General features: G+C 39.5%; 1 protein-coding gene across 1 annotated transcript in view; it reads right to left on the bottom strand.

The window, feature by feature from the left end:
- Positions 1 to 25179, bottom strand: part of LOC102686985 (regulator of G-protein signaling 3-like) — a 183414-nt gene that overhangs the window by 45829 nt on the left and 112406 nt on the right. Inside the window, exons 15-18 of the mRNA XM_069183310.1 lie at positions 22484 to 22523; positions 20172 to 20398; positions 18065 to 18148; positions 12024 to 12135 (exon numbers count right to left, since the gene is read on the bottom strand). Of these exons, the coding sequence (XP_069039411.1) occupies positions 12024 to 12135; positions 18065 to 18148; positions 20172 to 20398; positions 22484 to 22523 (463 nt within the window). The remainder of the gene's footprint in view (positions 1 to 12023; positions 12136 to 18064; positions 18149 to 20171; positions 20399 to 22483; positions 22524 to 25179) is intronic.

The following is a 25179-nucleotide window of genomic DNA, read 5'->3' on the forward strand; positions in this document are numbered from 1 at the left end:
CGATGTGGAGTCTGTATGGTGTTTGTGTGGGTTGCCTCTGGGCACTCCAGTTTCCTCCCACAGCCCAAAGACGTGCTGATAGGTTAACTGGCTGCTGGGAAAACTGTCCCTGGTGTGAGCGTGAGTTTGTGTCTGTGTGCGCCCTGCGATTGACTGGTGTCTCGCCCAGGGCGTATCCTGCCTTTCGTCTGTTGCTTGCTAGGATAGACTGCTGTTCCCCTGTGACCCTGAATTGGATGAAGTGGTTAGAAAATGGATGGATGACAATAATAATATTAAAGTGTGTTTTCGGGATTGATTCATTACTTTTCATCTGCTTCTTGCTGAATGTTGCGTATTATAGTCTGCTACTTGTCCTTGGATTTCGCAGAAACATCTTTTACTGTATTTGTAACACATGAATCTCAGAAGACAAAGAGGCTGACAAACAAATGACGCAGAGCACTCTTCAGGCTTATTAACTCTCTGAACCTACGGGCAGGTGTTAAGATGTGTGCTTGTTTATGCCCAACAGGTACCCACAACTACAGCTTGCCTAAGACTATCACAACTTCCTGAATACAAGGTACGGTATTTTTAGAACTGGAAGCCTCATTAGCATGTGAGAGAGATCAGGAGCTAGTCAACATTTCTGGGAAAACTCAGAAGCAGAACTGCATGGATCTCTGGAGAAATAAATGCTGGATCACCATAACCTTGGTTCTTATATTCTTCTTATATTGACTCTCTTTATCTAGGTCATTATGATTGCTGTACACCCCTTTCAGTTACTGTGAGTTATTGCGATTCTGATATAGAACTCACCAGCCCATTAAAAATGCAATCTTTTAGTCACAGCAATTTTGTTAAACACAACATTACCGCATGAGGCCAATAGTTTTGTTTACTCCCTGTGGAATCTGATATAATTGAAGCTCCTTGCATCGATCAGCTGTGCTAAAAAGTGTAATACCATGAAACAATTTTTTGCATTACACAAAGTGCTGTCACATGGGATCATTTTGATGCACTGCCATTCATCCATGTACTACTTGAGGCCTTGTTTGTTTCATATTATTCTGCCTTCCCCTAAGCTATAATCAATGTTCTTCAAATGGTCTACACACATTCAATAAAACATTTTCCCGGTTACACTGAAACAGGCTCAAATATTCTTGCCATGCAACAAATTTTTAAAGACGTTATTGCTCTGTTTATGATTTATTTATTCACAGGGTGCATTACTTGTTTCCTTTGATTTAAGAAATGCTTTCAGGTCCCTTTTCTAAACACTTGAAATAATTCTGGCACCTCTAGTAAATTCAGATTGGAGGGCATATTAACTAAAAGGATGTTGTGGCTGTGGTGCCAACAGTGTAATGACAGACTATGAATGAATCCCAGGCTCATATTAAACAAACGTAATTATGCAGACAGATTACTGTGTTTAAATGCTCGTCAGGCATCTCCCTGGAAGAAATGCAGGGTTATTTAAGCAATGCCAAGCTGAACAAGCCCATACTGAGATCAATACATCCAATTACTTCAATTTAGAGAATTGTTAACCTCCTTTGACTCTTCCAAAACAAAAGCAACATTACGGGTTTCTATGTAGCGTTTAATAAAGACACTGGAAAAAAAACACTTTAGTGGGAATGCTCCTGTTGTTTTCTGACAAAAGACATTCAAAACCACCACAGCATATCAACTATTCTCTGGTATCGAGATCCCGAAGTGAAAGGGACAAAAAGAACTCATGATGAAATGATGTCAGTGCCTTTTCTAGGAAGGCAGAGCATGTGTATCTGATGGAAACCTGCTGAAGGTGAGAGCTCGCACATGTGGACTTGACTGCAGTTAGGACCAGCCAGACAACTGAGGCCTGCGAATTAAACCACAGCTGAGTCTGAGCTCAGTTCAGTCAGTGATGATGTTACAACAGCTGTTCTGATTCCCTGTGCAGCACAATGTTAGCTCAGAGTAAGTAGACCTTCCCGTTTTTCAGAGTACTGAGAAGGCAGCTTGTGACGAATCCCAGAAGTCAGGACACAACTAGCGGTGTTTGTGAATGAACTCCTCAGAAGTGCACCACAGAAGGGGGGCTGCTTCTTCAACACTAGTTCATTTTCCAAACTAGGAGGAGAAAAAATTGTCTGAAATCACTCCCTGGTCGCAATCTTCAAATTGAGGCTGTTGCTTGGGAATACTCTCCACATCCTCCAAAACCTACTAGATTCTGCTCTGAAACCAAATTCCTTTCATCGCAAGTAGTCTCCAGGGTAGATAACAACAAGCCGACACATATAAAACACAACTGGTCTTGGAGGCAAGGCTGTCTCTGAGACACAAACGATTAAGAAAGGCGAGCCCTGTGCCCTCTAGACCCTCATGTGACAAGAGCAGCTGTAGGCTCACCCCTGTCTTTTCAATTTTCAGACAACTGATTGCAAACAAAAGCTAAAAACAATGCTGGCAGAAAATCAAGTAATGTGTTTGGTTTCATCGAACATTTCTCTTCCAGCTATTTTAAGTACTCAATATTATTGAGTCGATGTTATGAGAAAAACATGCCGGTAGAATCAAGTTTAGGGTCTCATCATTTCACATTAATAGCTTAGATCATGCTGCATGAAGGTGGTATCTGAGAGCGCATCTTTCTTTTTTAAATGCAAAACAATTTTCATTTTTGACTGACATTCGGAGACTCGCATCACGAGTCTTTGATCCTTGTCAACAGTCTCCACACAGTCACCTGGCAAGAAGAGTTATTAAAGGTTACATATGGCAATAAAGTTCAAGTTCAAGTTCAAGTAAAACTCCAAGAGGCATAAGATAATCTGATATCAGTAGACTTCAATTAATAAGGAAATGAGGGAGACTTGCACATTTCTTAAGTCTAATAACTAAAATAAAAAATAAAAACCTTTTTTACCGATTTAATATCCTTTCGCCTCAAAAGACGTGACAAGGAAAAGAAGTTGAAGTATTACTGTATAACTACAGTGACTCCAACAGACAAGACGGGAGTACTGCCATGTCTGACACTACTGTTTCGGCACGAAGGAAGAACAAGAAAACATGAAAAAAGAAAGCAAAGAAAAAAGCGGCAGACAAGAGAACCCTCAAATATGGAACGAGCCATATGAAGCCATTTATCAAGTCAGTCTCATTAGGTTAAGCTCCGATTTGAGGAAGCGTTTCCACAGACCGGCTGCTGTGAATCACCTGCATTCTGCCGCTTCAGAATCAAATCCTCTCTCGGATAAACAGGAGACAGAAGCCATATCAAATCCTTTTAGCTTCACTGCTTCTTGGAGCAATGGGAAGATGGCAGAAAAGGATGTGAATGGCAATGACCATTCTTCCCTATAAATTTGCCTTGAAAGGTAAAACAGAAAGGCTACTGAATGAGAGTGACTGGCAGCATTTGCCCAGAGGAAGGACTCCCTCAGACCTGTATCTAGAAGGCTGTGGGAATAGAGGTAAGCCAAGGTCCACAAAGATGACATGGGAAACTTTGTGGACAGGGCTATATTCTGTCCCTCTTTGTCAGTTCAGTATTGCTAGCTAACTCTGTAAATAATTATCCTTAAAAGGGTTAAATATACTGTAGGTTGTTTGTTTTTGCACCTCTCTTCCAATAGTGGGATAAGGATGAGAAGAAAAGCAAAGCACACCTATAAAATGGTGAACAAATCCAAATGTTGTTTTAACTATTAGATAGTGCTGAATGCATCTTACAGCAAAACAAATTCCAAATCCCTCAATTGGTAAATGTTCAAATTTAATCTACGATTATGAAAGAGAACATACAAAGGTAGAGGTAACAAGGAGTTCTGGTCCTAATTTTCCATAAGAACAGAGACTTATCTAAATGCAGTGCATGCCAAACACATACTCTCAGACTAGAAACAATCCCCAAATGTCAGAACTGCATATCACAAAAAGGTGATTTGTTTCAGCCCAACAGGATCTTCCTCAGGCAACAAAGAAACGGATAAAATAGTCCTATAAATTGATTAAGTTCCTGTTTTGTGATTGCTTAATGTACTTTATATGGACTCTTAGGGGACAATGGGTAACTGCTTTCATTGTATTGCTAGTAAGTACCTGGAAACTGGAAAAGATTAATGCCTAGAGTGCTTCAACTGGAGGTCAAGAGTTTGCCAGATGTGAAGAGATATTTCACTGATAGTTAAGATAATATGATAATATTTTATCTCAGGCACATTTGTTTCCTCGCTTGAAAAAACGTAAGCTCACCCTTGGCCAGATAAAAGTCAATTTAATTTAAAATTATTTAAAAACTTATACTTAAATATAACAGGGTTACAGGTTTAAGGAAAGGTAAATTATAAGACAACACTTGAAAAATAAACAGTCTCCACATTATCATTACAAGCTTCTTAAATACATTTTATTCAGAATAACAGCAAATCTCTCTTGTCATGAGATCAGCCCTCTAAATAAGAATATGCACTTTCCCTCATTGACCAGCGGGTGCCACTCAAGAGGCTTACGGAATCCCCACCTCTGAAAACATCTGCAGTAAAGAGTCAGAAACGGAAGACATCCAGAATCCCACCAAATGTGCCAATAAAGTGTGGACATGTTGTTTTCTGGCTGTGCATAGCCGCAATACTACACTCCTAAAACAGAACGGAGAGAACTGGAAAGACTGTGAAAAATGGGACTTGTTAAAGGTCAGAATCAATACATAATGCAATATGTAAGAAGAGGAAATAGGCCAAACACGCCTACTTTAATAACAATAAATGACCATCTTGCTGCCGTTCTGCTATTCTAGCGTGTCCTAGACATCCATGGGTACTTCATAAATCAGACAGCAGTTCAGCTTCACCTTCTCCAAACCCTGAAAAAATGGTGCCACAGTTCCTGGTAAAAGCTTTGGGCAAAATGCACCTACAGTATGCCCGCCTACCTTTACCAGCATTACCAAAATCCCACCGGAGAGCACTAGCAAAGCATCCAGTCTCTTTACTTTCCACCTCTACAGCAATGGGGTGGCAAAATGGTTCTTTTATCTCATTGCCTCAGCGGCTACTTCATTGTTTCACAGTTGACCATTTGCTTTTGCTCCCAAGCAACCTCTCAGGGTTTCCACACTAACTGTTTGTGTGTTGAGGCGGGGGGAGGGGGCGGGGGGCAGGAGGGGGCAAGTCTGTGCCAGAGATACTTTGATGATACACAGAACAATCCAGGGTGCTGCCTGCTGGCTACAGGTCACAACAATGCGGTCTGACAAAAGGCCGCACCCTCGCCTTCCAAATACACTCGCTCTCTTTCCGGCGCCTCACCGCACTCGCAAACAATAACAGGTGGGGTCTCCACCGGGACTCGCTTCCTGGCTCGGGCTGGGGCCTCACAGGGATGCACAGACCAGGCCGGGCCACGCGTGGGAAAAAGAGCAGATCCACTCCTGATGCGGTCAGGAGCGACACAGGCAACAAGGCGGCTCGGGTGAAGTGGTGACCTCTGGCCCAATTTGATCTGGAATGTTAGTGGCCGCTCAGGAGTTACTTTTTGATTCTACACTCTGGTGGTCTGGGGTGCAACACAGTTTTAATCTTCGTAAGATGAATGGTTCAAAACAAACTCCACACAGGCTTTCTGGACGTTTGTCTTAACAGCCCTGTCTGAGAAGTAACCACAGTAAACATGAACGCATCTGAAACTTCCTGATTTACAGTAACTATTTCACGCACATTGTCTAGGCACTGCCTTTATTGCACAGCAGTAACAGGTATTAACCACAGCTGTGAGTTAAATCATTAGAGCTTGTTATTTAACACCTGAGCAGATGAGGTTCACTGTTTTATAAAATTACCAGTTTTCTCGGTGCCTTGCAAAAGTACTCAGACCCCTTAACAGTTTAGATATGTTGTTGATTTAAGCCTTCACTAATTATCAATGAATACTGGATATATATATATACAAACTACTCCTAACAGTCAAAGCTAAAAACAAAAAGGAAAAAAATGCACAGTAGGTGCATTGCTCTAACAAGACACACAATGAAATGAATCTCGGTGAGTTTCCTTGGTTCGCTGTAAGCAAAGACTCAAGGATGAAGACTAATGAGCTTTCAGAGCAAGTCAGGGATAAACTGAAAAGGGCAGATCAGAAGAAGTCTGTGAAGATCCTTATGAGCAACTAAATCATCAAGAAATATTAAATCCACACACTGCCTTGATCAGGTTAACCCCCAAACTGAGCAGGAGGAGAAATGTGTGAGGCAATTAACAATTTGAAAAGAGTTATACAGTTAAATGGCTGAGATGGGAGACAATGTATATTAGTCAGCAATATCCCGATCACTCCACAAAGCATCTGAATAATCCTAAAGTGTCCTAAGTGTTTCATGGTTGTTTGCATCTTTGAGAATTTCCTCTCAAACTCATTTTACTACACTTCTGAGGACAAAAAGGTGTAGACACTGCAACTTCAACTTCCTTGACTTCTTTCAACGGCTGATACTCTATGTGGACATTGGGAAACTGACAGTAACAAGACAATTCCTCTTCTAAAGCTCCTCTGGCAATAACTACATAGCATGACATTTTTCAGATTTCTTCCTTAAAATTATTTTAAATTTTTTTAGAACAACCTAAGATGCAATACAAGATTTGTAATGAATTTTCAGGTCCCATTGACTGGAATTCAATTCTAATGATCCAATGTCTTCTCCAGAGGTCTAAAAATATCCTTTTGCTATTAACAAGTGCATGCGGTGGTAACAGTTCATTTCTAAATCGATGCAGGTGAATCACAGGTTAAAAATTAATGGTGGAAACCTTATTCAATCATGCAGATAACAGATCTTCCAAAATGCCACGAATCCCTCATGTCCACATCAAGTCTGGCTGAAAGTGCCATTAATCTGTCTCGACATCAATTGTCAATAACAGGCAGCCCCTGGACCGGAGCATAAGTTTCACTGCAGACATGCATCACAATGATGGGGATTAAACAGCTTTTCCAACATTTGGCATCACCTCTAGGGCTGTAAATCAGATCAGCCCCTGCGAGTGGCCCAAGGGAGCTTTGATCTCAAGAGCCGCCTCATCTGAATCCTGACTCCAGCATCTTTCCTTTAGGGTTTTTTTTTTAGAAAAAAAAAACAATGTGAGGCCGCATTTCCTTCCCCTTCTTCCCTCCTGGAAAGGTGAAGCAATGGGACAACATCACGCCTAGTGAAAGGGAAGGACAGGCACTGCTAATGCAAATGTCACCACTCTCTCTGTGGGTTTACAAACCAGGTAAAGCAATTTTCTCCCATGTGGTGTCAAGGTTACAGCTGAACGCTGAGCTCTCTTGTGCCAGGTTCACTCACTCCCACTATCCATTATTCGGCTAAACCTTGTTTAGCTTGAGGCCTGAAAGAGACCCATTATTTGTGCTGCATGGCTCAGAATCTGGCATATGAGCTGCAGATATTGCTCAAACAGACACCGCAAACCACAGGCTCAGAGTGGAGCTGCGATCGCCATCTCCCTCACCCCCCGATGAACACTCTGAAAGAGGCTGGTTATGATCACTAAACAGGAAACTCTTCTTTCACAAATACACCAGCGATTCAGAGCTTCGAATCTCCATGTCGTCCTTTACAAAGCAAAAAACAAACTCGACTCCGTCGCTGAACTTCACATCCAATATCTCCGATCATTCGTTCTGGCTAACGTATTTATAAACCTGCTTTGAATCCGATGCATACCTCATTGATTTCAGCAGCAAGCCTGTCATGTCTGATAGCTGTGACACTGATGGATTGCAAAGGGCTGGTCAATTTATACCGAGACAGCTACCTTTAATGAATTGCAAGCTCTCTGCACTCATGTAACCATATCGATTTGGGGCTTATAAAAATAGATTGTGTTTTTTTTTACTTCCTCAACTTGAGGTCTTCACATCTACATTACAGCACTTTTGAACAGGAATTTCAGAGTGATTTCCTTGAAAAAAACAAGCACAAAGCACAGGGCTGACCTTTTCATAGTTCATGATAATGCACTTGCACCTGCTTTTTTGCATACTACACCTAAGTTGAAAAGATATGATTCAATTCCTTATGCTCACATCACTGTGTAAACATAGCAGAAAAGGAGCTAACCCTACCTCTTTATTTTAGTTTGAGAAATGTAAAATTAATTTAAACCAAAGTACAGAAGTAAGTAAAAACAAGTACTCATTTACTCCTGCTAAAACAGTTAAAAGTACACGTTATTATTTTGGAAGAAATTTACAAGTCTAAACCGGATAAAGCAATAAACATGAATGGATGGGACTAAGTTATTTAAATCATTAAAATTTAAACTCCAATCAAGTCATCAAGAATCTAAAGAAAACTCAAATAAATTTTGTGTGAGTGACTCTCAGTGAACTAGGATGCTGCATTGATATCAAGTGAATACACTGTCAGGTTCTTCCTATTTTTTGTTCAAGATAAATATATTAAAAAAAAGTTTGCTTTATTAGCACTAACAGAAAGTGAAATTTGTCAGAATTTGACATGAAGAATTCCTCTCTACCTGCCAGGTGAATTGTATTTCGAAAAAAGATGCTGATCATTCAATTACGAAAGTTGTTTCTTCATTTTAAGTGCCAGTTCATTGCTCAATCCCTTGGCTGATATTCCAAGTGTTTCAGGAACAGGTTTAAGTATTTGCATATAAAATAAACTGAAGTCTCCTCTCCAAGTTCACTGTAGCATGTTATTAAGTGTAAAAGAAATTCTTATTTGACAGAATTGGATTGCTAAGCTAGGCATTGCATCACAAACAGGCTGATGTAAAATGAAAATTGTTAGGTAGTTAAAATCAGAATGAATTATCCATAATGTTCAAACAGAAAAGGTTTTTTTCATTGTGCTGAAGCAAAAGAATAACAAATGATAAGAGTATCAATAATAAAATGGAAGTTTTAGGCAATAAAATGGGAAATGGCTAATACTGTAAATACTCAGGTGTCTATCATGGAAGAAATTGGGGTCAGAGTGCAGAGTGCAGGGTCAGCCATTTATACAGCGCCCCTGGAGCAGTTGGGGTTAAGGGCCTTGCTCAGAGGCCCAACAGAGTAGGATTCCTTTGCCGGCCACGGGATACGAACCAGCAACCTTCCAGCCACAGACGCAGATCCTTAGCTACAGAGCCACTGCACCGCAAATTAACAACATGCTACAGGTTGAACAAGGACAGTTTATATTAAGTAGCATTAGCATAAAAAGGCAGAAATGTTAAGGGTACTAGAAGCACTTAAGTTAAATCTAATCTCCAGGAGACGATGCTATTCTACCATTAACACTAAAGGAAATGAGATGTGATTCATAAACCGTTAACCAAATACTTCCATCAGTCACTCAAAACAAAGGCAATGTTCTGATGGCAAACTTGCTAAAGTAGTACTCATCCATAAAAAGGGTGACAAAATCATACCGCACAAATAAAGAATAGCAATAAGTCTTTGGAAAAACCTTGGAAATGAGGTGACAAAAAATTACAAAATATCGCAAGCTGAATTTTAGGTCAACAGATTCCCTGTTGATGGAGTAGAGTAACTGTGTGAGAGAGTAGATTTAGACAAAACGAGACTTGTGGTGAAACGTTTCTCTTTGTTTTCAATGAGCCCTCTTGACATGGGTCCCCAGGTAACAGCTTTAAAACCCCTGTTTTAAAACAGTTACCATACTGTTTTTACATCAGTCTCTGGGTTTTGGATGAAAGCTAACAAGATCTTTTATTAACATCACCATGTCTCACACAGGTTTTCCATACTTGTAATGCATCTTCAATTTCATATTCTTGGGTATAAAATTCAACTAAATCACTTAAGATTTTCCCTTTTGAACTGGCATGTTGCATATATCACAAGATTAATTCATATGAGGAGGAGCTGTAGAAAAGATAACCCTAAGGATGATTTTCCATTTTCTATCTACAAGAAATGAGATAGACATGTTTAAATAAAACAACCCTTACTATTTTATTAAATTCAGAAGACTCAATTAAGTTGTCCAACATGGTGATGCTTGCAGGTTTAATCAGTTTATACTGTAGGTTTTCTATTTTCATATGTGAGAGCCCTGCTGAAAAAGGGTTTGGTTGCTCTTTAATAATGTCTAACGTTCCTGTAAACTCAAAACTGAAATATGACAGTGACAGCTATTTCAGACTGTGTAAGACACTTGGTATAATTTCGCAATTAAGTCTACATATTCCAAAGCAGAGCAGAGATAAGATGCAGTCAGGCATAAAGATATAATGCAAATAACTACAGTGCAGAAACAAAAACACTGCTTTCCAGTATTACTCTAGCTGATTATGAGATGAGGGATCATTTTGTAATTACAGCAGAATCAAAATAAAAATAGAAGCAAAATACCAATGCTGGATGAAATCTGAATATATAAATCAAGTGATTCAATGATTCAAATCATTAGAAAATCTAATCTAAAACACTTGGTTCCAGTCCTGTTAGACACAAAATTACACCAACACATAAAAAGCAGATGCCAAACTACACTGGAGTTCCAGCAGTCAAGAATGTTTAATGTCATGATGCCAGCTCATAATCCTTCCCCTCGATACTGAGAATGATGAAGATACAGTATGCAAATGACTTTCTTGATCAGAATGAAGCAACCACATTTGTTTAACGTTCACAAGATTCAGAAATCGCGCTTGGTTTTTAGAGATCAATATTCAACTACAGAAAGTAAACCATACTGTAGTGCTCTTGGGTTCACGTGGGTATGCGCCCTCGCCGCTGCCGCCTCAGGTCGGCCCCCCACCTCTGGGGGCTCAAACCTGGGCCTCCGGCATCACTCAACAGGGAACCAGCCAGCTGAGCTAAAGGGAGATCTCCTGTCAGCCCGGCAGCTGAGGTCCCTGCTATTCACAGGGAAGGGTGGTGACGTCACCGCGCTGGTAAGCCGGCTCGCACAACCTGTAATGTCGCCCATATGTGTTACAATATTAAAGAAATCAGTAGAATCGTATCATCCTACTGTCATCAACTCACTGCACACTAACATACGCCAACTCAAAATCTAGGCACCAAGGAAGTTGATTTTGACTTGTGTCATTGACAATAATGGCTGAGGAGATCCTTAGAGAGTGCTATGGCAAAAAAAACAACAACCTTAAGCTCTCTTTTCTTAGGGACATTAGCTTTGACCGATGGGAGAAACCTGAAATTTAGTTCCTTGGAAATCTGAGCCAATTTCCGTTCTATTCAATTCATTGGCATTATATGTCTTGACAGAAACACAGTAGAATCGCTGTGAAACATATGGAATCACACAACAATCCTACGAGTCAGGAGATAAGCTGTACAGTACCTGTACTCCTTCCCCTAGACCACCATTTTCAAAGCAATGTCTGAATACCCCGAACAGGGGACACTGTGCAGTAGAAGACATCCACTGAATGTGGCTGAATGCATAATCTGGCCTCCCTGAAGTTCCCTTTAATTCAGATAACGAAGCAATTTCTCAACAGCTGCCGTCTGATCTCCTGTCTGCTGGGATTGCTGCACTTCAGTGGCTAATAAAGATAAAGAATCCCTTTCTATAATTAAAGTACTCTGAGATCCTTTAGGATAAAGAGGGCTATGTAAATACAATTAATTATACTCGGTAATCAACACAGACTCTTTGATCGATCTGGGATTGAAAAGACACGCACTAGCAAACAGAACCTCTGCCAGATGTTTATCAAAGCATAGCAGGAAATGAATTAGATCATGAGCTGGGTGTGTAACTGAAATGTCTGAAATAAGCCTCGATCACACCACATCAATGCTGCAGTCTTTAAGGCCAGAGGTGGTTTTCCTGAGAGAGATATAGACGCACGTGTCACTTATTTGTTAGCGATGAAAGCGAAGAACACCAAGACGGGTTGTAATTCAACCATGAACAGCAAAAACCATGCTGGCTTCTGACAGGACAGAGATCTGTACAGATCAGAAAACACTCTCAAGTATTTTATATGAAAGTAACTTGCTTGAGCCGGAATGGTCTCACTCACCTTCCTGCAAGCGGAGGTGATGAAGGAAAAGAGGGTTCTGGAGAACGTTGCATCGTCCCGGCTCGTCTTCTCTCGTCAGCAGCATCAGATCCGTGTAGATAAAGACAGTCACCTACGGGAAAAGAGTACCAGACATCACTTAAAGACAAGAAGCCCTTCTCAGAGTGAAGCACTAATGAGGTTTCACAGAGGCAGAGACTCACACGGGGCAGTGATCACTGAGCATAGACGATGACAAAGCAATGATTTCATAAACCCCAGCTTACTGCTCCCAGTTCGCACAGAGGTTGCATATTTGAAAAATACCATAAAATTTGAACTCCAAAATATGAAAAAGTAAAACAAACGTATCCGAGCAAGGCAGGGGACACTAAGTAAATACGGTTATTTTGTGCACTTTTTTGGAGAATAAGTTATGAGATTTGTGAAGTGTTACTGGATGTTCAAGCCTGGATTGATTATGTGACTAGACTGTGCAAAAGAACCCTGCTATTGTTGATTTACAGTATATACAGACATTTTTAAGAATTTCAAAAAATCAAAGGCATTTTGAGCAACTCCTTCTTTGGAAACACATATCTTTATATACTTCATAGAGTACGTCGACTGCACTCAAGAAAGGTTTGAAAAAAACAAAAACATTTTTCAATGTTGGAAAGCTTTTTCGTAATCAACATTACAACTTAAAAAGACGAAGTTTAAAAAGGCAAAGATGTTCAACATTTTAAAGCATCAGGCCAGACAGATTCAAATTTGCATGCCTTCTTTCTGCTTGGTTGAACCTTTGCAGGAGTGTTTTTCGTGGGCAGAATTATAAACGTTAAAACCATGATTTAAAAAAACATAAAGCTGGACTGCATGCTAACACTACAAAGTGAATAATGCGAGAACATTAGTAGGATTGCATAAAGTATTCTACCTGCATCACCCATAGAATCTTTAAGACCTTTTGGAGAGGAAATGTGGCGTGTGAGTTTTCAAAAGCTGGGCAGGGTACAGTAGCTCCCCACATGCTTCCTTCCTGGGTTTCAGGATTCATGTAGCTGTATTTACGATCACCTCTGTGTCACCAGACCATTCAACAATGCAGAAACGACAGTGCTCTGCCGTGAAGTCTGTATTACATAACCGCTTAACCGGCAGAATTCAGGATACCAGAGCGTGCGTCCCTTGTGAATTAAGCAATTCTCAGAATACTGACACAGTGCTTTACTATTAATTATAAAAAGAAGTCTAAGTCTACAAGAGACAATGGGGAGATATGAGAAGCAAATTCTGAGCAGACAGCTGCTTAACTTTATCCACAACAAACTAAAGAACAAGGCTTTAACATTCATTAATTGACATTTGCAATGAATGCATCAAGATAGTTGTTAAACACTGTCAAAAGAATCTCTGATTGTACTGAATTTATTTTGGTTGGGATTAATATTAACCAAAATAAAAGGTCCATGTTATTATTTATTAACGGCACCATTTCAGGATGTAGAAGAAAACATACCATCTGCGTTTCCAGACAATTTGTCATATAAATGACGCCAAACAATTATTAAAAATCCAGGCAGCTCTGAATTGCTTTTTGAATGACAAGAAGGATGAGATTTCCCTCTGTTAGTTCTGGGAGGTTGACAAGAACAATAGCTGAAGACAATTTCAGTGAAAATCCAACCTCCACAATGCCCATACACTATTCAGAAGGCATGGATATGTAATAAAATGCAAAAAAGAGTATTAAATTCCTGAACTGTGTTGAGATACTCTTCAGGGATGAAAGGTTACAAGTGTTTTGGAAGACATACAGACACAAACAAATGCATAGTGTTCGTACTGTAGGTCTGTGTACTGCTCAATTAATAATTAAAAAAGTTTAAGCAATGATTATAGTAAAGTTCCTGCTGTTCTGTGTGTTTGGGGGGCATATTAATGACTACATAATCACAAAAAAATTAACTTTCAGTTTTTCCTATTTCTTAATGCATCCCACATCACTTCAGTAAAAATCCAAAATCATCATTTTTAACTCGGCTGTACTGAAAACTACATTTTGAGCAGCCGAATTGCAGCAGTCTGTCTAGATCAGTGAATCAAAACATTCATGGGGGACTGTCTCTGCTTGTTCGCATTCAGACCTTTCTGTACTTGGTTTCCTACAAAAGGGAAAAGAAGGTAAAACTGAGAGTAGTGAAATATATTCTTTAGGTAATCATTAAATCACTAATTCTTTAGATATGTTTGCTAATGATATTTAGAAATATGCTTTATAAATTCCACATAGTCAGAAATTATTACAGTGTCACAGTTCTCCCCTCTGGAGGAAGATCTATTTTCAGAAAAGGCCAACTACTACATGCTGATCTGTATTTCATAAACAAAGAGACACACATCAAGGCAGACCCAGGGATATGAAACAACACACCATCAATTTGTAGTCACAGCTTCTCTGAGAGGATTAATTAAAACAGAAAACAGGAACTTAAATAGGCTTCTATTGCTCAAATGGTTGCACAGGTCAACTGTAACACCAAAGGAGCTTGTAAATAAGGTTTGTGGAGGTCTGATCATCAAATGGCAAGGGGACTGCACAAACACTCCTGTGCAAGTGCAGATGAAGATCATCAAGAGTGCAGCCTCACCACATCTCTGCACCTACAGTATGTATCAGAAGTTGCAAAGGAAGCCTCAACAATAGAGCAATACTACGGTGATGGTGGTGACAAATACACAGTTTCTAAATATAATCCTGTGTGTGTTGATATTAAACTTCCCATAAACACAGTGTATCTATCTTGTTTGAAATGATCTGACTTTCCAAATCCTTTGTACTACAGTATCTACAGAGTAGACACAGTTACTGTATATATTTTTAAGTAGCAGATTCATCATACCACAAAAGTATTTGTGGACTATACTTAACACAGATCGCTACGCTATGGATACAGACACTGCTGCACTTGTGTCTTTTCTGTGTTTGCTGACATGGGGTGTGGAATTACTTTTTTTAAATAGGAATCCCCAATTATTTCCCCAATAATCCCCAATTATTCCCCAATTATTAATCCCCTATTTCCCCACTTAGGAATTGGTAGTTGTGACATGCATGAGAGCATAGAGGAGGGGTTGCACCCTTCCTTCCATACCATACCACTTGCCAGAGCTGTTTGCCTGTCTCCAGGCTCCACAGGACTTTCCAGCAGATTTAGCATTAGCAAGAGGAATGATACAGCTCCCACTGACAGCACTGAAAGCTGGGACAGGGCTGTTATCCAGAAAGGCAACAACTGCCTGACCAACTCAACCTATTTCAACACCAACACAGTATTTGACCAATCATAACAGGTAATGTCTGGGATATAGAGATCCATCTTCTGTATGGCCTAAATAAGGGCCTGTACAGACCGAGTTTACTAATGCTCTCTTTACTGATGTCTCTTTTTAAGGTTTAAGTAAATGCACTAGTATACTATTTTTGATAACAACTGACACCTAAAATATATATTGGTTTATCTTGTCTATGTAAACATATTTGAAATCTAAAGCATAGATGGTACTGCTTCTATCAATAACCTATAATGTCTCAACCTGTTGCTAAACATCTAACAGACTTTAATACATTTTGAATTATTTTAGTTATTCACCAGCAAACAAAGCGATCAATATTCTTACCCTTTGAAAACACATATAATTACGGTAATAGTTTTAGTTATTTTTTGTTGCAACACAGCTAGTTTGCAAAACCTTATCTGACGTTCTGCAAGTTAGTTTTCAAAGAAATTGCAAAAAGAACATTCAGCATATTTAGTTCATTATGCATAATCTTTCTTTTGAAAGGAGAAATGAAAAGCTACAAACAGTTTTTCTCATTGTCAATTTGTATAAATTTCTTTAGGCTGCAGTAATTATTGCTGTTTTATGCCACTTTTAGCAATGGGTACTTCACCTACACATCTCTCTCTTTGGCACATCCCGAATTATATTTTGTGCATACAAAAGCTGTGATTCTAAGTATCAAATATTTAGGTAAAGTAATATACTGTATGTAAGTACTTTCTTGGTTACACACATTATTATTTTGCTCTTGTAATGTGGAATATTTTCATTTTAGAACGTCTGCCGAAAAGCAAACACTTTATAGTACACAAACTTATTTTTAATGCACTTGTTAAAGGTAATAAAATGGAGTTTTTAAAAAGCATCAGAAAAGAATCACCTTGATTGAGCACTTTGTAACTACTACTTTAAAAAGTAGTAAAAGAAATAAGGTACAAATGATTGCAGAGCATGTTATTGAAAAGTTTTGCACCAGACTCTTATCGGAGTCCGAACACATGCTGGTCTTTTTTTTTCTATTGTGTTTTATTAAGTGGGTAAGTAACTGCTCACAGCCGACTGTCAGGAAACTGCCCAAGTCCCAGCTGCAATCCCTGTGCTCAAAAACAGGCAGGGCTCTATCTTTCTCTCCTCTGCACATGCTTCCTTTATACAATATTATCACAATGGCAGGTAGCTCAATTGCCCTGTAGCCCAGAGACCTCACCGTTTCTCAAAACACCGCTGAACAAACAAGCCTGTAGTTCACACAAGTACCTCAACACTCATTACTGACTCTCTCACCCAGAAACTTGTTTTTTGGGTTTCCCTGCTATTAACACTTACACAGTCACGTATGAGCTTGTAAGAACCAAATGAATAAAGCATAGTTCTCCAACACTCTGTTCTCAAGGACCCCAGTCATCCCAGTCATAAACTGTTTTCTCTCCTGCCGTCCGGTAACCAGTATCGAAGCAGTCAAAGACCAACAGATTACGGGACAGCTTCTACCTCCAGAAATAAGACTGCTAAACAGCCAAGCTGCAGTCACCTTCAGCAACCACCCTAATGGTCTTTGTTAAATGGCCAGGTTACATGGACGTACAGTTTTCCACTGTATGTGGCACACTGCATATCGCACTGTTTGGACATAATGTATTGCATACACCCTGCATATGTAGCAGTTCTATTTATATCGAGTTTTTCTAATTCAGTTTTTTTATTGCACTATTATTATGTAACTTTATTCTGTAACTTTTAATTCTGTGATTTTTATTTCCCCCTGCTGAGCTCGCAGAAAAGACAGTTCATGAGGGCTGAGTGGGGTGGTCAAGGCTGAACTTACAGATGCTGCATACAGTATGTTCCTTTGATTAAACTTTTTCTTGCCTTATAGTCCCTTTTATTTTAAATTAGAATTGTAATATGTAATATATTAAATCTTGAATTCTTCCAATACTGCAGGACTGAAAACCGGAGTTGAAAATCTTGTAGCATGTTGAGTGATGAAAGGACCACAAACAATATTTTTTCCACTTTCTGTAAGTCAACCTGCACTTACTGTATTACACGTGACCCAATGCTCACAAAAGTTCTTTATACTTAAGGTTACAGCACTATTTAAACTATTTCGCACTAATGGGAATTTAAGACACATTGACATAAAACATTATTATGTACAGCACATATTGATATTGCCTTGAGCTCTTTTGTGCTGGACTGATAGTGACACTCTGCTCCATGGCTTCAGTGGCTTCAGTTTTTCTATTAAAAACAGTTCCTTTGTAAAAACATCTAGCTGTCTCCACTCCGGAGAGGGTTTAATCCATCTCAATACAAAAGCAAAAGCAGTTCTCAGTGAGTGAGCAAATGTTTCGCAAGTGTGGTGAATGCTACAGTCTATAACTCAAATGACACTGTGGTCATTTTCAGTATGTGAAAGAATTAATCATGTTTTATTTCTTCCTCTTCGTGCGTTACTTTATAAAGGGGTATTCAATCAAATCAAATGTCGTAGACTAATGATCAATATTGGGTCTTTTTCATGCAGCGTGTTTGCAAATAGAGCACTGGACACACTGTCTAGAAGGATCCACCAGTTATGGGTGGCCTTAAAATTCAAGACGGAAATACAGTTAGCATCAAATAAGATCTGATGAAATGCTTCACTGATTTCCTGCAAAATCGCGATGGACTTTTTGGCCAAAGATCACTCCTTAAAATTCAGCTCCTACCTTGATAGACAAATGCTTGCTCTCATGCAAAATCATCTCTTCCGACATCATGAGAGACCTCGCTGGGCTGCAAAGATCCAAAGGCTGCAAGACAATTAAAGGAAAGAATGAATTAAATTAATTTTGCCTTTGAATGTGTGAATTTTTGTTCATTAGAATTTGTACATACCAATGACATTGTCGCTTGGGAGAACGAACGCAATGCAGAGCTTTTTTGGAAACAGAATAAAACTAAAATTTTGCTAAAGATATAACCAATGCAAACTCGTGCACCTATGAAGACAATAGACTCACTAAGTACCACTATCAGCTACATCTAAAGGTGTCTATAAACAGAATAGCTATAGCACAAGCCACTTCCTCCTCTGGACTTTAGCTACTGGGTACAAGTAACAGCTCTCTCTCTTTTTTCTTTTATTTTAAGTGGGGTGAGATTTTCTGCAAATCAACAGGATGTAAGACCACTTGCGAGAGTGAAAAGTATACAGGATCAGTGTCCTCAGCCCCGTGTGGGCGGCTGTTAAGAAAAAAAAATCAAAAAGAAGAAGTGTAGCAAAACTGTCAAGAAACTTTAAATAGCTGTGCGTTGTTCTCAGGGTTTGTTTGAATGCGTCTTAATGCACATAAAGTCTTAGAACTGTTTTAAAAGCATTGCTTTAGAATGCAAAAACAGTCTGTGATGCAAATGAAAGGATAAGCCCACGAATATTGCTTTATTCTGAAAATACCCATTTCCTTTTAAACTTAGTAGTAGTTTCAATAACATTTACCAATATCAATAACATTTGTTAAGGATATGAGGTCATGCTTGTCACCTGGAAAAGAGTAGATTGCTCTCTCTGGATGAGGGGGGAAGGGAACAGCTGTCCCAGGTGGAGGGATTATAGCACTTTTAGCAGCAGCATATCACCCTGCAACTCACAACTGGCACCCCACTGAAGCTAGGCAGGTATGAGCCTGGTCAGTACCTGGATGAGGGACCTCCTGGGAAAAACTAAGGTCCCTTCTGGAAGAGGTGTTAGTGGACCGTTAGGGGGTGCTCACCCTGCGGTCTGTGTGGGTCCTAATGCCCCAGTATAGTAACTGGGACACTATACTGTAAAAAGGCGCCGTCCTTCGGATGAGACATAAAACTGAGGTCTTGACTCTCTGTAGTCATTAAAACTCCCAGGGCATGACATGGCAATTCTTCAACGGGCAATGTGTAGACCATACTCTTCACTCCGGGTAAGCACCATTACTGGTTGGGCCGTTAGAAACTCCTCTTACTCGATTTTTAGACTAGTTGATCTCATCATCCTCTAAGTCAGAGTCATCTTACAAGGATCTCCGATCTTTAACCTGCTCCCTGAATCACTGACCTTGATGAGGCGTGGACACTTCATTGTCTCAGTGTGTGTATAGATACTCAGAGTCACGGTTAGGTCCAATGTTTCTAAAAATACTTCCTGCTCACAGAGTGGCTGAGATAAAGGACATTCTGTGCAGCGCTCCTGTGTGGCAATTCCTAACTGGGTAATATTAGATACTCCAGTTATTCTTCTTAACTCCATACCAACCTAAACTAGAGGCTGCATAACCATGTGTCAGACAGGGTTTCCCCACAATTTACTTATAAAGCTAGATTTGACTAAAACAAACTACTCACAGTACTTACCTCTACAGTGTCAAGCATGCCTACCGTATGCTCGTGTGCTGATTTTGGGTCACAGAAATGTTTTTGCTAAATGGTAATATTTCTGATAAAACCCTAACCACTCAAAATTTATAAAGTCGCATTATAGTGAATGAAATAAGGAAAAAAACTGCCTAACCGGGTCACTGCCTAACCGAGTCAAAACACACCGGGTCTGTTTTTCTAGACCTAGGTCGCCATAATGTTAAAAGACACTTCAAATTCAAAAGTTGACGGCGGGTTCTTTTTTTATTTTACGCTTTCACTTTTGATTAAGTCCAGACCCAGGCGCAAGCACAAGCCCAGGAGCGGTCCAAAACGCCCAGGAGCTAAGGGAGATAGGACATCTTGGAATTCTTTAAACAACCCGAAGGTGCAATCTTTAATCCCTTGCAGAAGGGGAAAAGGGAAGGGGAAAAGGTCATACTGTACCTGTACAAAGATGGGGAAGATGAGTATTTTCGGTGCCAGTTTGACATACGTTCCATAGTTGCCATGAGGAAGGTGGGACCTCACGATGGTGCAGTTCTGATAGTTGGCATAGTTGCAGTCCTGCTGATAGCTGGCATGGGGTGGCACTTTGGGCGCAGAGGTATTCGACCCCAGAAAAGTGGACCTTCTTTGCAATATTGAAGGCGGACGGCTTCTGTACACTCTTCCTGTCAAAACCAAAACCAGCACATCCCCATGATTAAATAGCCAACGTCACACAGACTGCAAGCCTCAGAGCAATTAAAACCGTTTTCACCTGGGAATTGTCTGGGAAATCATGATTTAAAACTCCAAATTCAGGGCATACTTTGCTTTAACCAAATGCTGCTTTTTAAAAGTAAGTCTATTGTGATTAAGCAGCGCTCTCCTCAAAACTTTCAATGATACTGTATATTACAATTTTCCCCTCTGTTTGTATTTAATAACTTTCTGAAGATGCCCTGAGAGAGTTCTCAATTTTTATTTAATTTAATTTTTATTTCAATTTAACTTTAATTTTATTTTTTCATTTCTGCTAAAATATACAATTACATTTCTTGTGACTACAGTATTTAAAGGTAACGTTTTTGTTTTTGCACATACTTGTCCAGGCCTTCAAAACGAATGTATATATCAATATTAAACATATGCTTTAGAACGTCATGTACTTAAGATTCAAAAAGCGCAGGCAGTCTAGAAGCAAGGAAAATAGGGCACTGAGTTACTGAATTTCTAATTTTTAAAGTGAGAAACTGTGTTGTGGTTCAAGCTGGCATGAAACAGGATAAGTTTAACTAGAGCTAGATTGCTGAATGTCACTTAGCAAAATAAAGGTTTCTCATTTCATCCTTCATATCATGATACAGCAAGTTCAAGTATTCATCCCTGAAAGAATGTCAGCCTTAAGGGTGGATCAGCTTTAATGTAAATATGATACTGCATTGAGAACAGCCCTCACACAAGACTCACAGTACCACCTACAGTTGTGTTTGAAATTACACTCCTTATAGCACTGAAGGAAAATTCTTCAGATCTGGCAGCTTTTTTAAATGAGATACATCACTAAGAATGGAAAGCTTAAAATTCTGGCTTGGCAAATGTGAATACGTCAGAACAAAATCAATTTCTAAAGGCTGATTCTGGATAATGTATTACTTCAACTGTATGCCAGTTTTACTTCATTTTCCTGGCAGCTGATCTGTATTATATTAATAATTTAATTGATTTGTCAACTTTAAGGTAAAAGGAAATAACATTTCCACTTACTCTACCCCAACCCCCTCATCTATCTCCCTTCCAGTAGTAATACCCCCATGTTTTAACTTAAGGACCCCTAAAGCCAGACTGCTACTGAGGCCCACCTGCAAGAAGACTGTGACTTGATTTTGACTTGAGTTTTTTTTTATTTTGAAGGTGAATAGGTTAATATGTTGTCTGAATTAATCTCTTCCACTAGGGGCAGATATTTGGAATACCTTCATTTTCTTTCACAAGACACCAATCTACAGTAGATACCTGTATGCATCGTTTTTTCTGTACTATAATGATGACCCACTCCACTATCTTAAACTTATCGCAATCAACAGCTCACAGATAACACAAGTTGAATAAAATAAATCATTTTAATGTGATCCTGCTATAGTTACTGTATGTGAAAGCATTATCAAAATTATCAACATAAGTTATCTATAAATACAAATCAACAAATGGTATTGAGTAGATTAAATGGATATAATGCTTTATTCCCTTAAATATAAAATAAACATTTTCATTACGTTTTATTGTTTATCATAGCCCAAATTCCTTTTGTACTTTTGTTTTGGGTGGAGATCACATCTGAGTAGAAACATTCAAACATGTCTTGATAAGAAGAATTCAATAAGAATTTATAGCATGCTTTGGAGAAACTGAAATGCAAATGCAATATTATAATGCAGGCCAAAATCTCAGGAGACCCCAGTAAAATGAAAATGCTATCAGTAGCTGGCAGAAGATGATTATCCTAAAGGAGCACAGAATAGACACCAATCACCTTCCCCAGCTCGCAGTTTTATCAAAAACTGTTGGAATGCTTGAGCACAGATGCTACTGAAAGCATTGTTGGGACTACAAATATATTAAAAGCTCATGCTTTTGTGTCCTGTTCAAGCTGATTGTGGTGTTTGAGATCCACAAAATCATGGATTCCTGCAATTTTAATCGTGATATCGGTGTTTTGTCATATACTGGCATTAAAAATTTGACATCACAGCACAGATTGAAAAGAGGCTCACCAAGGGTACCACGGTTGTCCTGGTAAACAGGCCGCAGTATCTGTAAACGAACAGGGAGATGTTACAGACTTTCAAGTAGGGAGCTGCGTCAGCATGCACAGGCTGCAAAGGAACAGGTAAAGGTTTATTCCATGCTGAAAAGAAAAGCAAAGACACAACGTTTCAGCTGTGGAGCCTTCTTCAGGTGTGTGATGACGTGTTACAGACAGCAAGGAGACAAGTTATATCCTATCTTCTTAATCCATTCTGTGATTAAGAACTATATACATGGGCGCACACATATAGTTTTCAAAACAGTGGTTACTTCACTCTTTTGCTTTTTAAAGACATGTGTTTTTTTCCCCCCTCTCAAGACTGAAATAACTGCTCAATGGCGTTTACTTTCCTGCATGTACAGGTATACCTACAGTAGTAATGTGTTTGTTTGGAGAAAGAGAAGGGAAGAGATAGAGGTGGGAGGGGGGGTCTGCCAACACACAAAAGCAGCGAGCCTGTTTTGTCTGCAAGGGAAACAGCGGCAGGTCCTCAGCAGGGGGCCTCAACGTGCTGCAAGATTGTCAGAGATACCAGGGGCAAACCACAGAGCTGAAAATAACGATCCGCCACTCTGCACAGACCGCAGCCGACAGCAATCTCCAGTTCACCTGGCCTTTCAGAAAATCCCATTTCCAGGGTGCAATGCACACTCTGCTCTCCTCCCCACTGAGAGCTGATGTGTGGTGAGCGTTCTGGCGCACTATGGCTGCCGTCGCATCATCTAGGTGGATGCTGCACATTGGTGGTGGTGGAGGGGAGTCCCCATTACCTGTAAAGCGCTTTGAGTGGAGTGTCCAGAAAAGCGCTATATAAGTGTAAGCAATTATTATTATTATTATTATTCTGCATTTTGAAAATTGGAAGAATGGGCAAAAAACAAAGATCTATGTACTGTTCAGCAAATAACTGGGTGATTGTTTCTTTCCTTCCTTTTACATCCGTGAGCTGTTTCTGTGTAGCACACATACTACTCTACTATGTTTTCCATGTACGATCAGCGTGATTTTCTGTTGCTCTGCTGCATGAGAAATAATTAAATTAACAATCAAAACTAAAATCTTTGTGGAGGAAAAATGAAATGTTATAGTAATTCTACTCTGAAATTTATATGCAAGAGTAAAACACTGCCTGGGCTGTGAAGTCCACTTCAGGTGCATTTTACGCAGTATTTCAGTGTGCACACCCTCTGATGGAGTGCCTTGCTTTAAACCCTGTATATACTAAATGAAGAACGGTTTGTGTTGATACATTATCAAAGCCTGAACGTTTAAAAAATAGCTTTCAATATGAACAGTGTTCCTTTCTATTCACACACTGAAAAAAGTCATTATTGTGCACTGTGTGGATCTAATTTCTGTGCACCAACACATTTTATTACCATTTATTTATAATATTTAGAATTCCCTATTATGCAATAGATCCTACAGTATGTAACTTTTTTAGAAACATGAACACAATATGTACTGCAATTGTCGGTCCTATGGTCAATATCTATTATTAGTATTTGCAATCTGTCAGCATTATAACACTATTTCAAACTGACACTATAACAATTTAGCACTCATTCGCCTTTTGTTTAGAGCAGGTTTGATTTTTAGGTGTCTTGCATGGTAATTCTACACCTCACAATAAATACCGTGCCTCGGCCAGCATTGTTCAATTTAGCACATTATATCGAATTCAGTTTTTGCAACATCCTTCTATCATTCTTTTTATATGCCATCGAATTGTTAAATTTATGTTTAAAACTTGTGATAGGTAGAATGCTGACAACATTCAATTTGCAGTTAATGGAAATCATTAGAAAGGAAAGAAAAATATTTAGGAAATCCATTACAACACAGATAGTGGTGACATTCATCCTGTACAGTAGGCTTAATTGTGTGGTTTCTGAAAACAAATTACTAAAAAACGACTTTCCACAGGGATGTAGGGTATTGAAAGGGACATTGACTGCACTTCTAATACAATAAAGACACTAGAAGAGGAGAGGACAGCCTCCTTCACTGTATTATTGTGTTGGCAGAGCCCCTTGACAGCGCCCCCCTGTGGTGACCTGGCTGATATATGCTTGGTATTCGCCAGAGCTGCAGAGCTGCCAGGTCCTTAAACAGCACAGCCACAAGTGGGAAATTCAGTGACAACAAAAGAGGGGGTATCTGTCAGGTCCCCAATGGATTTGTCACCTAAAAGAATCTGACCGTTTTAGTTTGAAAGTAAAAACAGTGCCTCAGGCTTATAAGACAGACTTTGAAAAGTCAGTGACAATGATCAATGCACCTGCATCAGTTGTGAACGGAACAAGAAGGGTAGCTACTCAACCCTTTTTGACTATGTTGCGTTAATCAGGGTCACAGACTGGCCCGGATACTGGTGCTTTTATCTGTGCTAGGGCGTGTAGGCAGATGTACTGTACTCACTGGTCCCTACATGCCCTAAGACTGGTGTATGCTACCTCACCTTACAGCCTTGCTAGAGATTCCCATCGCTCCTCAGTTGCTCACAATCAAAGCATTTTTTCCCCTAACATCTTGGATAATGGAAAGCTCCTCTAAACAGGCAGGGGTTAACCCAGCAAACTCCAAGTCAGTGGTGTCAACATACTACACAGACGGCCCAGCACCCATGCTACCCTAAACAATCTGTTCCCTGCATTCACA

This window comes from Lepisosteus oculatus, chromosome 24 (assembly GCF_040954835.1).
Source record: "Lepisosteus oculatus isolate fLepOcu1 chromosome 24, fLepOcu1.hap2, whole genome shotgun sequence".
NCBI lineage: Eukaryota > Metazoa > Chordata > Actinopteri > Semionotiformes > Lepisosteidae > Lepisosteus > Lepisosteus oculatus.